Here is a 17,689-nt window from a genome sequence, read left to right on the forward strand (position 1 = left end):
GATACTAAGAACTAATACCACAATCAAATAAAAATCCAGTTTCCTGAACCTATACTACATATTAGCCTAACAAAGGTATAAAACTTGCCAATCGAGGAAAAGTCACATAACAGAACCTCATATAAACCCAATTAACAAGTCAAAACACAAAAACCTCAGTGCTCATCCTTTACCAGCAGCATACTGCTCAACTATATAGAATCCTCTTTAAAACAAGCTCCTGTCTACTGCTGGTGAAACAGTGTGCAAATCTGTGGTTGTGAACCTCACCTGCTGGCCCATGGTACCGTACCTGGGTCAATACTCTGTCATATAGCAGCCAGAGTGAGAGAGGAGGACCATTGCTGCTGTCATGCTGTGATGGGGTGCAAGCTGTAGGGGTGGCCAGAACTGAGCTAATGAGCACAGCTCTCAATCCCAGGAGTGTGAGCACATTGAGTGTGTGTGTGTGTGTGTGTGTGTGTGTGTGTGTGTGTGTGTGTGTGTGAGTGAGTGTGTGTGTGAGAGAGAGAGAGCGAAAGAGAAAGAGAGAGTGAGTGTCTGCTAGAACTGCTGTCCTCCTCCTACCTCTGCATAATTCATGTACTCAATACAGACAGCCACTCGCCCCCTGTCCTGGGAGCACTGTATGTGTGTGCTCTAAGTGTATATGCCTCTCTCACCTTCGATCACTTCCACTCATTCCCCAAACAGTGTCTGAATCTCCCCTTCTCACATTAGCACATTACATATCAGCAAACAGGGTTTATTGATAATTTACAGATCTCTCCTCATTAACTAAGTAAGATTTCCACAGTACAAAAAAGGATGGCTGCCCAGACCGCTAAGATATCGAATATATAAACCCTACGGTTTCTTATAATGTTCAGTATAATGACACACTTAGAAGTAAGAGAGAAAAAAATCTGACATTGAACTGACTAGAGAAATCCAACCTAAAATCTACTAGCATGTCCAGTGGCAAGGTAAGATGGACCCCATGTGCATGTCTCAAAGTTTTGACAGGCTGATTGCTCTGCTGTAGCCCTGGAGCCTGGGCAGGAGCTGAGAACATTAATATGACATGGGGTCTTGTATAAATGTTGCATGCACACAAAAGTGATGAGTATGCCAGGTTTCACACACACTGAATGCATTTTCAGTAAACTTGACATAAAATGTGCACAATTTAGATGACATGTACACTCGTTCTCTGAGCCCAGAAAAGTAGCAGAAATGAGTTCACTTCAATGTCATGGAGAACAGCTAGACCATTAAAGTGCAATTTGGAGCAAATGACCACATTGACATAGTGATAATAATGCCATCAGAAAATGATTTTTTTTATGCAAGATCATTTTGCCCTAGCAATGTGCCAATGATTTGTAAAGGGCAAATCTAACTGTTCTAACTAATATTGTCACAAGATGGCCATGGTGAACTCATGACTCATTTATTCTGAGGAATAATAGTGTTTTGGACACAGAGTTGTCTCAGACGTCTAGAGTTCTGAATGAACCGTGAAAAGCTTTGATCCATAACGTGTTTCTTAATAGCTCAGTTTGGGAAACAATTTAGGTTTCTACTCAGAACCATAAAACAGTGTTTCCTTTTTAGAGGGGACCAAGAAGAACTTTTTTGGACATTAAGAATATGGATGAACAAAAAATAAACAGCTGATTCCATGATTAGTGTGGCATTTGTGTTCCAATCATATGCAATCTTGCTAATTACTTAAAACATTAAACAATTACTACATAACTACACTTTCCCTTGAAATAATCACACAAAGAATTATTATTTTTGCATTAATGTGTGAATATATTTAATATATCATGATTGAGACACCCTTTTATCTATGAGTCTAGCTTTCAACCCTCACACTCATCACTACTCCTTGAGTGCCCATGACACTGTCACTGATTCACTGGTTGTCCTTCCTTGGACCACTTTTGGCAGGTACTAACAGCATCCTGAGAATATCACCATTTTGGAGACTGACCCAGTCGTCTAGTCATTGCATTTAAGCCCTTGTCAAAGTCACTCAGACTCAGATCCTTAAGCTTGCCCATTTTTCTTCTTCTAGCGCATCGATTTTGTTATTGCTGATTGGTATAGATGAAATCTAATGACACTAAACTGCCTACTATATATATATATAATTAATGTAGATATATTTGCGCAACTTTTTTGTTGCTTTTAATCGTCTGGTACATGAGCAATTAGCTTGCTAGCACCTGTTGTGTCTTAACATGAAAATTAACATAGACATGTTCTGTACAATAATTACATTTTTCCAAGGTGAGAGAAATGTGCTCAGTTTCACATTAATTGGGTGCAGATGACCTTGCACATGCACATTTTTAGTGTAAGACAGAAAAGGGACAGCCAGGCATCAATTAATACAAATGCACAGTAAACAATCACCCAAACTTCAGAGGCGTGAACGCTAAAATAAACCTTTAGGTATAGCAGATCAATGAAGTGCCAGTCAATCTCCTGATTTGTTAAACATGTGCAATGTCCAACATACACACTCATATCCCTGACCTTGATCCACATGCCTACAGACAGACAGGCATTCCCCATTATTACCAGTTCTTAAATCCAGATCAATATTCCCTTAGCCACTGTGTAGAATATAGAGTTTGACAGATGGACAGTGCTATACTTTTCCTTCTCAGCAACTAGATCTTGACAGCGCAACATACTCCCTGAAGACCTAAATAGACCTAACCTCTTAATTACTCACATGGCAACCTTGACAGCCATGCTGTAACTACAGCTAGATGATAAGACATAATGTAAAGCATTACCCTATTTAAGCAATGCTACTACTTTAAGTCTTACTTAACCAGCAATACCTATTGCTTTAGTTAACATCAACAAACCATGCACTTTACGAAGAGTATTAAATAAATAAATATTTATGAAGTCCATGACCAAAAATAACTTGTATTAAAGAGAAAAAAACCCAGCATGTTAATAATATACAATAAAATTTAATTCTTAATTCTTCTGGTTAACAACCGCAAACTTGTTAATTATGGTGTTGTTCATTTTGTTCATTGTCAAATTAATTTTACATTTTTATACTTATAACTGCATTAATTATTATACAATAAATGTTTAAATACATCACAGGTGTTAGTTACTAAGTTAACTCTTGTATTAAATGAATTCAGTTAACAGAAGATTAATTTTAAGTTACCAGTGAGAGATTTATGATTCTGCTCAGTCTAATGCAGACACTTAGAGCGGTCATGGGAGAGAGCTTTTGTAATTGCACAAGTGCTGTGCTTCTCTGATCAGACAGCTGCAGGAAATAAAATAATTCATACATTTAAAATTTGTAGTATAAACAAGATACAGAAAGGGGATCAAGGGATGCCAATGAAAATTTATGGTGAAAGGAACAGGCAGATGGATAGATATGTAAGAGATAATAACCGTTTTTTTAATAACCTAAGCGCCTTTTAGGTTCTTATTTAGGTGCAATTATCACAGTGATGACAGAATTACACAAGGACCATTACTGGAAACATAACAATATTCCATACTTCATTGAGAATATGCCATACTTATACCCAACATAAGTCTTATGACAAGCATGTTACTAAAAGCCTTTTCACAGCAATAATAGGCACATGCACAAACACATGCACACACAAGCAAGCACACACTTCAAAGGCTGAGGAAGCAAGAAACATCTCTTTATCATGGATGTTCATGATGTATTATGATATTAGCCTTTGCACTGTTGGCAACATTTGAATGAACATGATAAGAAGCCAGAAAAAGAGCTGGTGAAAGAGTGACGAGACATTACCCCATAGTCAGCTACTAGATCTATAACAGCAAACACACAATCATACCTGTTCCTACTTAAGGCTATGCCAGTATGCTGATTAGAGCCATAATTCATATATATTTAAATATAATAAATTGACATATAACAAATCCATGAGATTAAATGAATAAGCGAACCTTAACTTCACAGCCATATCAGTCATGTTGAGACTTTTAAACCAACATTTTAATACAAAATGTTCTACTATAATCTTTTTGTCCCATAATGCTTTATGATAAGAAAAAGATCCTCACATCTTTAGCTTGATTAAAGTGTGCAGCAGTCAATTACCTTATCATGTTCAGTAGTTCAGTCTTTTTGATTTTCTTGTGTTTCATAAGGCATGGTTTGATTGTTCCTTCAAAATAGCGGGTATAGTTGCAAAAGCTCATAAACTTATCTACTCGGCTTCTAAGATCAGAGAACCCGAGAGGGTTGGAGGTTCATCACATGGTTCGTAATTAGTTTAATAAAAAAGTGTAATAAGAAGCAGTTTATCATTTTAAAACAGTCTCTCCATCCCCATCTGACTTTACTGCCTCTGTTTAAACTACTTAAGTTGTCTTTGTCTAAAATAAAGTTAAGTAAAATAGTTAAGACTTAATGCATTACAATGTTTTTTCTCAAATATACTTTAAATTCTATGTCAATTACAGGTCTAGGCATTTGAATTATTATGATTATTTTTAATTTTAAGCAAAAAAAAAAAGACAATTCTAAAAGACCAAACTAAACAGGCTGTGGTGAGCACACAGGGGAAGAATGTGTAAGGTATGTGTGAGCGTGAGAAGGGTCTGCTCTCACTGCACCTTACGAAGCAACAGCTACTGTCCAAAAACATTCAGTGCCTGAACACAGATGAGATCATCACAGCTATAACTCAGTCTGCTCCCTTGGCAAAAGGATGTCACATTTATATTTCTCCCTTAAGATTACATATATATATATATATATATATATATATATATATATATATATATATATATATATATATATATATATATATATACATACATACAAATACAATCATTGAATGTCTACAATCACTTAATACCATGAATACTATAATTAGCACTGGGTTTAAACTGTGTGTGTGTGTGTGTGTGTGTGTGTGTGTGTGTGTGTGTCAGGTGGGGGAGAACACACATAGCCTTGAGTTATTGATCGCCTGTTCTTCCTTCAGGGCAAAGCCCAATGTTTCACACTTCCCCACTAACATGCAGCACAAACAGCACAGTTCCTGCTACACAACTTATCCAATATTGAAGAGAATTTTTTGTTTGTTGGATACACATTCAAAACATGGATGACACTTTGTCTTTACCTCACACCAGACATAATATTCCTTGTTACATACCAGTTACATAACATTCCTTGATTACAAAGGTTTGGAGAAGCAACTTCACTGAATGCAGCATCACTGTACTTTATAACTGTAAATTAGACCAGTTAAAGTGGTTGTTTTGGTTTATAGTGATATTTCACATTACTTGTGACTAGAGCCATAGACGTGGATAAAGCGCACCAACAGACATAAAGTGGCAGCCATCCGTGGCACCATCTTGGAGTACTATCAGAATAGATGAGACATTTGGTTACAATTTTACATTTTTCTTCCCATTTGCCTTAAAGTTTATGTTTACACCATAATTTCTTTAAAAACAAAATGTAAAATCCCTTTTCTGACCTAATCTCTAGCAAAGTAAATACTTGCTGGTCTCATTAGTATGTCACACTGGTTTTGAAAACTAAACTGAACTATAGGCAGTTTTTTGCGACAATATAAAGTACTCAGTTCAATCTGCTGAAATACTTTTGTTGAGTCTGCATCTGGACTATGGTCTGCCAATGAATGACCATTGTTCTAGATTCTGTTCAATGTCCATTGTTTCCCCAAAGTTTAAACAACCATTGCATGTACAGTAGGAAAACATACAGTACAGTCTGTAAGTAACTGGATATTAACGGGTTTTGACTCTAGCCCACTGGATTTGAAATGAAACAGTTCCTATCGGGTTAATTGATCTGACTAACTTTAGCAGGCTGTTGTTCTCACAACATTAAGTCCAAGTAAGTGCCAATGGCATTGCCAGTAAAGTTGTCTGTGACGGCTAAAAATAAGAAAAATAAGATTTAGCCAAAACAGGTGTGTCAAAATGGTTTAAAAAATTAGTATGTTGTTATAGTGGTTCTGTTAAACTGATCTGGACATTATAACAGAATATGAATATAATGTTCAAGTATAAACAGACAGATAGACAGAGAGTGCTCTTTTCATCACATTAGTATGAATACTGATGAATACTGTTGAATGAACAAGCAGGACTGTCATTCCAACTAGTTCTATTATGTTTATTAATGATAACTGGCAGCAGTGTCAAGAGTTTACTCCCATATGTAGAAGCACTGTTCACTTCTGACCCAATGCCTCAAAATGTAGTAATGGCATAACTGGAGCCTTACCTTCCAGCATTACTGTGAATACATTAAGCCAAAACTGCTTGTACTGGCTGTTTTTCCAGGCATATTAATTTCATTTAAGTAATAAGATGTGTTCTCAGAGCAAATATAAATCAGCTAAAACAATGATGATCACTCTGAGAACATAACGCTAACAAAAGTCTACTGTTGCCTTGCACTCCAGGCAGAACATTTCTAGGAAAGGTACACAGTGTCTTTACAGTGTAATGTTGATGGGTCGCAAATTGGAAGTCCACTTTAGATATCCAATCTTTGTTTGTCTAATTTATTTATACATCACATAAACTGACTAGGCAATTACTAGGCGTGTATAATAAAAGTTGTGACTAGTGTTTATTCTCTATAAATCAGTAGTCATTATGAATAGAGTTTGTGATTTTACTACATTATACTGATTACAATTAGGCTACGATTATGCTACTTCCAGCACTAAAATTCACTCAATGTCAATTTTGTTCTGGGAACAGGTTTCATGTTTATAATATGAAGAATTATGTGCACTTCAGACTTACTGTATAGCAACATATACAAGATCACTCACTAGACGTTTGAGGACACGGAGCAGCAGTCTCTGTTGTCTGGGCTCTGTGCGTAATTGAAGTGTGTGTGCGAGACTGAGCAGGTCTTCGGGGGTCAGATGATCAGCCGGATCCCCACCGTACAGTTGAGCTAGAAGTGATACACACTGACTGGCTTCCTCATACACCTCCGCATCACCACATGGAAGCTAAGAAAATAGAGAAATATTTAGGAAACAGATCTGAAAGTTTAATAGGTAAAAACATCATATTCACCACTAGTAGAGCTTTATCGTAAAATGTCTTTAGGTAGGACAAACGTTATTTAGCATAAAACCAATTGTTGGCAAGTTCCTGGGTTGCCACCTTTTGTGCTTCTTATCCAACCAGAGCACAACACAAGCTTTCATGTTTTGAATGTAGAGCATATCAGGCCAAATCTGTTTGTGACTTGTAAGCATGATGCAACACTGGGACACTTTCACTGGCCTGCAAAAATCACTGGACCTCAATCCCACAGAAAACTTCTAGGATTATTTGGAACAGCAGGTGAAACTCCAAAATAAGCTCCACAAACTCTAGCTGAATTGTGCACACAGTCAGTGGAAGAGTGGGCTAAATCTGACAGGAACTCTCGTAAGACACTGGCGCCTTCCTTACCTGACAGGATTGGTACTGTTATTAAGGCTAGGAGAGTTGGAACCATGTATTAGGAAAGAAATTACATTTGTGACTAATTTTTTGTCCAGGAACCCTGTATTCTGAGTGTAAATAAAAGAAACTTTGAAACTTTACCAATCAATTCTTAAATTGTCACTGTTAAATATGATATAAAATATGACAACAGCGAGTGTGTACATTGACTCATTGTAGGTTGATACTAAAAAGTATTCTTAAAGTAGTATCCATGCTATAGAGCGAATTTAATTTTATGGATAAGTAGTGTTAGCATATAGTGTTTCATATTAATAAAAACAATAATAAAAGCTTAGTCAGCTTCTGTGGTCAGTAGTGTGCTAAAAAGATAGGTTGATACAGACATTATTCCTAAAATGGCCGTAATTGGGTGAGTGTGGCACTGATCCTAAGAGACTGACACATTCATAGTTATGAGCTAAACACGCCCATCAGGGGATCGGTTTAGGGATAGTGAATGAGACCTCTTAAAGCAGCACTAGTCAATGCCCTTCCAAAGAGAAAGAGTGAGACAGCATCATGAGGCCATTGGGATTTTCTCTGCAGCTCTACTATTCCCCTCAAAGACTGTGGAGAGAGCTCTGGGATCCCGGTTTCTTTTTCTGTGCTGATCCGTTGCTGCCCCCTTCTATAGAAACCTAATCCCATGAGACCACGGGGCAAGCGCCGGCCGCGCCTAATCCTGCCCCCTCTTTGTGATGCCGCCGGCCACTCCAGAATGGGAGGAATGCTTAAGGCCCAAACAATGGCCCCCAAAGAGCGCCGCCTCTCTGCCCTGGACGAGGGGCGGAGAGGATCCAGAGCCCCAGGCTGAATAGCCTTTGGTGTGTGTGCACGGGCTCACTCGCCCAGTATTGTTCACATGCCAGCACAGAGTCAGCGCAGAACAAGAGTTAACACCTGCTTAGCCAGGCTCATAAAACCACCATGTTTACTTAGCATAGCTAGTGGATGCACCAGGGAAATAGGGCAGAGGAGCCTAATGGGAATGGGTGGCTGAAAAGCAGGCAGGAATCAGAGAGATTAGGGTGTGTTAATGCCACTGTGTGTGCTGAAAGGCTGATTGCAGGAGAAAAAGAGAATGTGTTCTACTGAGGCCTACAGGGACATGTAGCACTGCTGCCCTCTTATGACCTCTAAGTGTGCTTCATGACAGACAATAAGTACTCTTCACACTACTTTGTCCTTGCACACGTGCTTACACAGTGTTATAAACAGTTCTTGGTATACACTAAAGCACACATATTTTAAACCCATGGGGTGGAAGACTAGACCAGTTTAGAAAACCATGTGGCTAAATCTTAAATCAGCTGTTTTCTTATTAACAAAGCATTAAATCTTATTAATAAAACTGCATTTATTCTGTAGATTATGAGAGGTTACGTCTTACACTAAAATTTAAGACATGCCTAGGACAAACATATTGCTTTAAATGTTATGTGATGATTTCTCTCATCAATATGTGTGTGTGTATGTATATATAAATATAAAAAAGAAACTTGCTCACATTACTGCAGGCATCTGTACATAAAGCTAGCCTGTTGGCTACTTTGAGTTTAAGCTCTTTCTTCTAGTGAGTCAGGTTGCCATTTTTAGCTTTGTGTCACTATGGAGATGTATATTATATCATGATATCCAGAGCTTTCTAGACAAAGAAATCACAGCAGGTAATCTCTGGTAAGAACAAAAATATCCTGAAACTACCAACATTTACACTATGAATTTCCATAACACTTTCAGTTGAGTAATTCCTCTTAATAATAATGTAATGAGTAGCAAGATAGGAGTGCTCTCAATCTTGAGTCAGACGCTGGATTTCTAGAGCATTTTGGTCCAAATCCTTCAGAATTTCACATAAAGGATGCTTATTATAACCATATTCTACACTAGTTACTATTCACCACACTGGTGGAGAAGATTTCATGTTTATTTTGGCCTTTTAAATGGCAGATATGAGACTGAGGTGTTTGAATAGCTTCCTAGCATGCAGGAATAAATGATGTAAAGAATAATAATTTTTGAACACTAAAACTCTGAACTCAGCCTTTTAGTCTTGAATGAAATTTGTGAGCTCAAGCTGAATCAAGCAAACAAGTAAAGTGTCATTTCAATCTCTTGCTCTCAGATACAAAAACAATTACCTCTCTCTATTCAGTATAGCTGAAAGTCACATTTTCATGTTTTGTCAATTCATATTCAGATGCAAATTGTATACTTATGTCTGAATTTGTAGTGTTCATGTGAAAGCACAAAGCTCACACCTTCCTGCATCTCAGGGATTATTTGATTTTCCAGAATACGAAAAACAAACAAATTTGTAATTAAAAGTTCAGGAAGAAAGTGCTTGAACAGTTACACCAATACAATCATCTGGATTGGAAGGCTAATGTGTTATAGTAAGTATAGTGTAGTAACTGAACAGTATCAGTCTTGTCCTTTTGCTTTCTATCAAAATATTACATTCAAAATGTAATAATGACTAGATAAAGATAAAGATAAGAATGCAGGTTTAGACAGATTGAATCAAGTTATTTATATCTATTAGGTAAACCATAATGGGCTTAAAGGTTTAACATAATAGCTTATTATACACAGAATACTATTTCTGAGGTTTGACATTAAAAAAAATATATACTAAAACATATAAAATTAATCCAATTTTCTTTTCTTTTTTTTTTTTTGCCAAGGGCCGTTTAATGTACAGTGTGGTCCATGAATTCTTTAGGCTCTTAATTTGAGAGGACCATAAATAATCAGTCATATTAGAATAATCTTTCAGAAGTTCAGCATCTTTCCTTGTTAATGCTAAAGTTGATTATGGCTTTAAAACTATGTTTTAAATATATGGCACTGCACCTCTCTACTTCAAAACTACCAAACAAACAAACTATAATGTAGAATTCGTATAAAATATATCAAAATACTTTTGGCACACTTTAACAAAGCATGAGCTTGAGGTTCTGGCTTAGGCATGGTCTCTTTAAAATGCAATCTGTTTGCCCCCTCTTGGAGAGTCATTCTGTTCATCTGTTCCTAGGGCACCATCCACTCTCGAACACACACTCATGCACACATTCACGCACACACATACACACACATGTTCTGCATAATCCTCTTTGTTTTCACACAAAGCAGCAAACAGAGGTAACGTCACAGGGAGTCCAGAGCCCTCTTTTACTGGAAGTGGCTGTGACTTAGAGGCAGAGCAGGAAGCCCTTACTGTTCCACACAGTCCTCACACACCTCTACAACTAAGAGACATATGAGGATGCCTAGTGGTGATGGGATGAATGTGGGGCTGAGTGCATATGTATAAAAGCTCATGGCTGGTTGTTATATCCCTGCTGAAAGAGCCAGTTTGGCCGCAGGAGTTGTTTAGAAAAGTGGTGTATGATTCCAACCATCCCTGCACGCACATGGAGGGTAAAACAGATCGCCCATGATGCATTGCCCTGAGTGGGTGACGGTGCCTTCTCCACACTGACCTTTAGCGCTGCTGCCCTGTGGGCTTGTTCCTTCATGCCATCTGTGAGATTTATACAGTACAGCGCAATGTTATTACACCAGAGTGCTTCATTGCTATCTCCTCTGAAAAGCACTCTTTTTCGCTCTTTCACTTCACTCTTTAGCGGTTTTCTGAACACATAGCCAAACACTTGATTCAGTGCTATAAAATATATACCTATAAAAATCTTTGCATGTATGTTTTAACATCCAGTCTCTTATTGCACAAGTTGAGCATTAACTTTTGGTATCTATGCCAATGCACTTTCACAACTATAAAAGGAATATGAATAGCCATTCAAAATTCATTAAGCATTTATTATTGCCAATCTATTTTACTACGTATTAGCACTTTCCATTAAGTGGATGAAGGGTAATAATTATGAATAATGAATGCCTCAGATTGATTATATTAAAAAGGCCACACTAAGATGTGGTTAATGCAGTTAAAATGACTAGTATTTAAAATCTGTTCACACCGTCATAAATCTTACAACAACTATATGGATCATCACCAGAACATGGATTTTACATTAAGAATGTTTCAGTAAGCCTAAATCTCAGCAGGAGGAGGTGCACTCTGAAATGAAGAACAGAATTAAATGACTCATGATTTGATCATCTGACAAAGGGTATATGTTGCCTTGAACATGTAACAGTAGTGATGCTGAAACTGCTACACTGGAAAAATTTGACAAATTAAACCCAGGGGCTTTATATATAGGTGTCCCGATAAAGTCCTGAATATTAAAATAGGTTTTTCTCTATCAATGGCTGTTGTGAGAGTCAGGAGTATATATTAATATAGACAAAATCTTATGTGGTTATTTAATTAGGAGATGCTTTTGCAGACAGTAATACATTGTATGTAGTAGTAGGAGAAAAGGTAGTAGGACAAAAATAGCACCTTTACGCAACTATCAATTATTTATGCTTCCTTATCTCATGTAAAAGTGTCTTGCAGCCACCACTGCTTTACACCTCTGACTCATATATATGCACTTATAGAATAATTTCTCTTATTCCTGCAGAATCTGATACTGTAAATAAGGTGTGTTCAACATAGTTAAATATGAAAGCAGCTGACCAGATCGTGGATGGTCATGTGTCCTGCCAGTTGGTTGTCAGGGCCCATTGGACCAGCTTTACTCCATCGTTTCTGGCAACGCTAGCACATGACATAACAGCCTGCAGCATGCCAATGGCTCTCTCCCTTGCTCCTTGTGACACTTGAGGCATTACGGAAGGCAGTGGAAATTAAGCATGGCCTTTTCCAATACTGACCTAAGCTTTAACGTGGGTGTTTTCAAAAATTTCAAATACAGGAAACCTGTTTCAACTACTGATTAGATTAATCAACTGTCTGACAATAAATACATCATAAAAGATGCAACACCTGAGAAGCACACTGACTTGGAGGTCAGGATGTCATGAACATAAAGGGTGGTTTTGAAGCTGAATCATTATCCCAGACATAACTGGCCTCCAACTGACAAAAAGTTAATTATCTGATTGCTATTAGCACGGCCATTTATATTTTTTTACCTCCTGTGTTGTTCTGTTCCACGTTTTACCAGTAAAAGGTGTCAGATTAGCACTCTAGCCATATTAATCAGTAAAGGTTAATGAGTTTTGGACCCAGGGGAGATGTGACTATACTCCACTACCTCTGTTTTTATTTAATTTTTTATTTTGTTGAATTATTGAATAAATAAATATATTTACTGGAGGACTACATTTTCTTTCCCCAGCTCTCTGGCAGTTGCTTTTTCCCCACAAATATGTTTGTGCATGTTTACACACACTGGCACACTCACAAAAAGTGATCAGAGTATTAACAAAATAAGGTTAAACTTGTATCAACCCATAACCAAGAAAAACCTTCGTAACAAGGGAAATATTTGTTTACTTCACTTTAAACACAAATGTATATGTGTGTAGTGTTTAATAAAAGATATGACACACATAGACACAGAGAAAACAAACATACACAGACACACATGCACACTGACCATTTGAATAAGAAGGCTGTTGAGATTAGTGAGTGGCTTGTTGATGTGCAGGAGCTCTTCTGCTTCTCCAGTGTCTCCATCACTGTCAGACTTCAGGAAAGGACAGACAGACTGAACATATATACAGTAATTGTATATATACATGGATATGTATATAATGGAAGTGGATGCTACTTTTTACTGAACTGTATTTTTTTTTCTACACTGCCCAATGCAGTTGCTGTTACACTAAAATGTTTGCAGCATACAGTCTACCACCAATCACATCAACACAATAACAAACTCCTACTCTATTAGAGGAGCTGTCAGCAAGACATACTTAAGTTTCATGAGCAGGAAGACATAGGCAGGGAGAGAGAGAGAAGGAAAAGTGGTGGTTTAAAATAGACACAGACAACACAAAACACTCTGAAAATGTGTACGGCAGCAGCCGGCGAGAGAGGTGCTAAACTGAGAGTGAAGCGTCTGGTTCAGCAAAGTTCAGCTTTCTGCTTTCTCCTGCCCAATTTCGGAGTCTTATTGCCGCTCATATTTCTGCCAAGTGTTCTGGAAATCTCTCAGAGACTGACAGTCTGCAGGCAATGTGATTATTCCCAACAGACACTTGGTCATATCGAATGCAGCACTTTCTCAATTAAATTTCCCTCATCCATTTCAAATATTAATGACGGCTCAAGACGGCGACTAGGAAACTAGGCGGGAGAAGGAGAAAGAGAAAAAAAGGGAGTGGGACAGTGAAAGGAGAGAGAGACAGAGAGAGAGGGAGAGTGAGAGAGAGGGAGATGTAATAAAACTGCTCTTCTCTCTTTATCATCATCACCCAAATGAATTTGCAGCCACTTTTTAATGAGCTTTGCATTTTCCAGGAAAATTGATTTCCATTACGTATTCTCCTTTTTTTTTTTTTTTTGCAATGTCCGTGCATAAATATGTATGGAACAGCATAGGACAGAAGACAAAGAGCCAGAGCTGGGTAATGAGGGCCAATGGGAAAGGCATGGTGGCCCTCTGAGGGGAGGGGGCCTTATGATTGTGCTGTGTTAGATGTTCAACTTCACTGTACTTTTTCCCATGTGACTGCTGGAGACACCATGCACAGGTGCACACAGTACAATCTAAGCTACAGAAAACAACCTATAAAGACCGAGCATAAACATATGCACATGCACATCTGTATGTATGAATACACACAAGCATATCTCACCTAGTAATATGCAAGCACGGTTCGTCTGTTAACATGTGGTGTATCGTTCTCACAGCTGGAGTGGTTGACAACAGCAGCTCGAAGTGGGAGCGTGACAACCATGGTGATAATTCTATTCTAGTCTTATCTGCATGCCAGGTGTCATTGCATAACAATGTAATCGTCAGCTAAGAGAGGACCCAGACATGAACCCCCTAACAGCACGCCTAGGGCGACAGAGGCAGAGAGAGACTTCCCTAAGGGTGAAAGAGAGAGAGAAAGAGAGAGAGAGAGAGAGAGAGAGAGAGAGAGCGAGAGAGAGAGAGAGAGAGAGAGAGAGAGAGAGAAAGGAGGGAAAGGAGAGCTGATGCTAGACAGCAACAGAGTGAGAGATGTTTACTGATCAGAGAAAGTAAGAGGGAAAGGCATGTCAGAGTGAAGAGAGAAAGAAACTGTGTGCGAGAGTGAAGGTAGGTGTGTGTAAGAGGCTGGGAAGCGAGTGCTCTTACCTGTAGAGCCATTCGGACCACGACTGAGAGGTGTTTGAGCATGGAGTGGATGATGTCCAGCAGGGACAGCAGCAGAGCACAACAGCTCTTCACTATACATCTCTCTTCTTTCTCCACATACCTTGCTGCGGCCTCCATGAACACGCCACAGACCAGCTCTATTATACCTGAAGTAAAGTCACACGGGAACAAATACTTGTCACGCGCACAGGACCGAAGCAGTTCAACCATTCATGCAAAGGGTCAATATGAATGGACTAGTCTTGATGCAGACTAGACTGATGTAGACACTTCAGAACTTTAATATTAGTCTGAATTCACAAGTTGAGAAGCAAAGTTCGTGTTTTTTTTTTAATATGAAGGAAGTGAAACTGCCAAGTATAATTATTAGCTGTGCAAACCTTAGTCTTCCACCCCATGCAATACAATATGTATGAATACACTGCAATTTGATATTAGAAGATATCACAGAAACTGATACCATGCAATACAATACAATTTAGCAGCCTGCGATTGATATGTGACCAAGTTTGTGCAGAATCTGGGTCAAGCCTTCCATTAATTTATGTAAGATGAGTGGAGAAAAACACTGATCAGAGTTTTAGGCAAATTGCCTTAATCTGTTAAATTACTTACATATCAGTTAAAAAAAGTAACTTTTTTTTTTAATACCAGTTGTCGGTTATTTTTCAACAGCAATTGATTTATAATAAATTAAATTAATAAATTGATTTATAATAAATTTCATGAGTTAATAATATTCTATTTATAATAAATTCTAATCAATAATAAGTGATTGTTTCGTTAATTCTGATCAATTCACTATTAGTAATTACAGTGTCATTTTGATCATGCAGTCTTTCTTTTGACATTTATCTTATCCACTGCCACTACAGCTTTCTGCAGTCTAACAGCTATGTGCTATCTAGCTAAACTATTATCCACAATATTTCGCTAGCTGTCCTGTTTGGCGTCTGTTTTGCCCAGCTGTTGCCTAGCAACAGTGTTCTCATAACATGAAAGGCAAGTGCATCGTGTTCACCTTCTCATGTCAAAAGTAGAAATTCATAAATTAAATATGAAAACACCAAATAAGGTTATTATTATTATTATTCATTAATTCATTCATCTTCTACCGCTTATCCGACCCGACTACCTCGGGTCACTGGGAGCCTGAGCCTGTGCCTATTATTATTATTATTATTATTATTATTATTATTATTATTATTATTATTATTATTATTATTATTATTATTATTATTATTATTATTATTATTATTATTATTATTATTATTATTATTATTATTATTATTATTATTATTATTATTATAAAACTATACAAATACAGTTCTGATTAATTACTGATAAAGCTTCATGGCAGAAGTGAATACTTCTAAAACAATTTGTAGAAAGCTGTAAAGACAGAAACAATAAAGTGTAACATGCAATAAAATGAACCACTACAACATCTTACATCTGCAGACCTCAACAACAGCTAGATATTCTGGCACTGGGGTGCCTTTTATTAGTTTATAAAAAGAGTACAAAGAGTCCTTTTTTTTTTTTTTACCTTTCAAGCATACTGTAATTGCACACTCACTAACTATAATGACTTATGAAAAAGTATGAAGTACAAGATAAAATCTTAAAGCTATGAATTCTGTTCAACAGTCCTCTATACAATAACACTGGGCTACAACTCATAACATGCCTTTTCCCTCTTCCTCCAAACCAATTATAAGGTTCCTGAAAGATATCATCTTTCATCATAGGATATGGAACCTTTGCTGCTTTCTCTGCCTAGTAGCTTTTTTTATTGCTCGCACTGACATTGTTGAAATATTAAGAGCACATGAATAATCTGTTCATCTTGAAATAATAACTTCTCCTATCTCATGCTCTGCTACGTTCCTGCTGTCACCTCGGATCACGGGAGCCACTTGAACTGTGGCACCCGAACTGCGATGATTCTGAGTGCACACACAACCCACATTCCCATGACCAGAGGAGCAGAGCTGAAGCACTTCCATGACCACAGGCTGGGAAGATCTTTATGAGGAGGCTTCACCCACTCAATGAAAGGGCAGCTGTTAGATCAGAAGATGCTACATTAGAACAGTAGCTACCCTCCAGGCAAAAAAGATTTATGTTGAAACATTGCTAGTTGTCAGCTCAGATGCAAAATCAGGGAAGCCAACTAGATACAGTCTGGAAGTTAAATGGATTTTGATGAAACATTACGTGACATTACACTAAACTGAAGGAAACTAAAAACTCAATACAATCTTTGGGGCATCTCAGAATGGTACATGTATGTACATTGTTCAAATGGTTTTAATCCATCCACATATATATATATAGCAGTGTATATCTACAAATCAGATTGTGTGTGCCTGTGTGCTTAGTTGCAGCTCAGCAGCAGTAAAGGTGAGGCACAGGTTTGTCTATATGTTTCATATACAACTTCATATACGAGTTTGTTGAGTCTGTTTGTTCAGCCAGGAACTGAGCATGTATAAACTGTAGCCTATTTTTCTTTTCTTAAAAATGATATAGTGTAGTAGATGCTTCTGCTGCTTGAGCAGTTGTAGACAGTGTCTTCGCTAGTGCAGAAAACACTATCGTAAAATAAAAACTACATCTCAAAGAATCCACAATTAAGTTACAGTAAGTTACAAAGCAACAAATGCTAGAGCATTGTATGGAAACTGCAGAAAATTACTTTACAAGGCTACCAAGCCTGAAAACACTAAATATTTATGCTTACAGTTGTAAAATTGAATCTGAGAATATTTTCTGGCATTAATTTACTGCCTGTATTTCCTGTCAAATGATTCATGCAAATGATACGTTAAGCTGTAGACACTCCGTGAGGTATACAAAACAAACAAGTCAGCAGTTCACAATTCACCGGAAAGCAATTTTTCCTCAGCACTGCAGTCCGTGAGCAAAAATAT

At 37.6% G+C, this 17,689-nt stretch overlaps 1 protein-coding gene across 3 annotated transcripts in view; it reads right to left on the reverse strand.

The window, feature by feature from the left end:
* ulk4 (unc-51 like kinase 4) overlaps nucleotides 1-17,689 on the reverse strand; it is an 84,508-nt gene that overhangs the window by 8,076 nt on the left and 58,743 nt on the right. For all 3 annotated transcript variants that reach the window (XM_060870121.1, XM_060870119.1, XM_060870120.1), the window contains exons 33-35: nucleotides 14,733-14,899; nucleotides 13,041-13,130; nucleotides 6,852-7,037 (exon numbers count right to left, since the gene is read on the reverse strand). In XM_060870121.1, the coding sequence (XP_060726104.1) occupies nucleotides 6,852-7,037; nucleotides 13,041-13,130; nucleotides 14,733-14,899 (443 nt within the window). The remainder of the gene's footprint in view (nucleotides 1-6,851; nucleotides 7,038-13,040; nucleotides 13,131-14,732; nucleotides 14,900-17,689) is intronic.

Source organism: Tachysurus vachellii, chromosome 5 (assembly GCF_030014155.1).
Source record: "Tachysurus vachellii isolate PV-2020 chromosome 5, HZAU_Pvac_v1, whole genome shotgun sequence".
Lineage (NCBI taxonomy): Eukaryota > Metazoa > Chordata > Actinopteri > Siluriformes > Bagridae > Tachysurus > Tachysurus vachellii.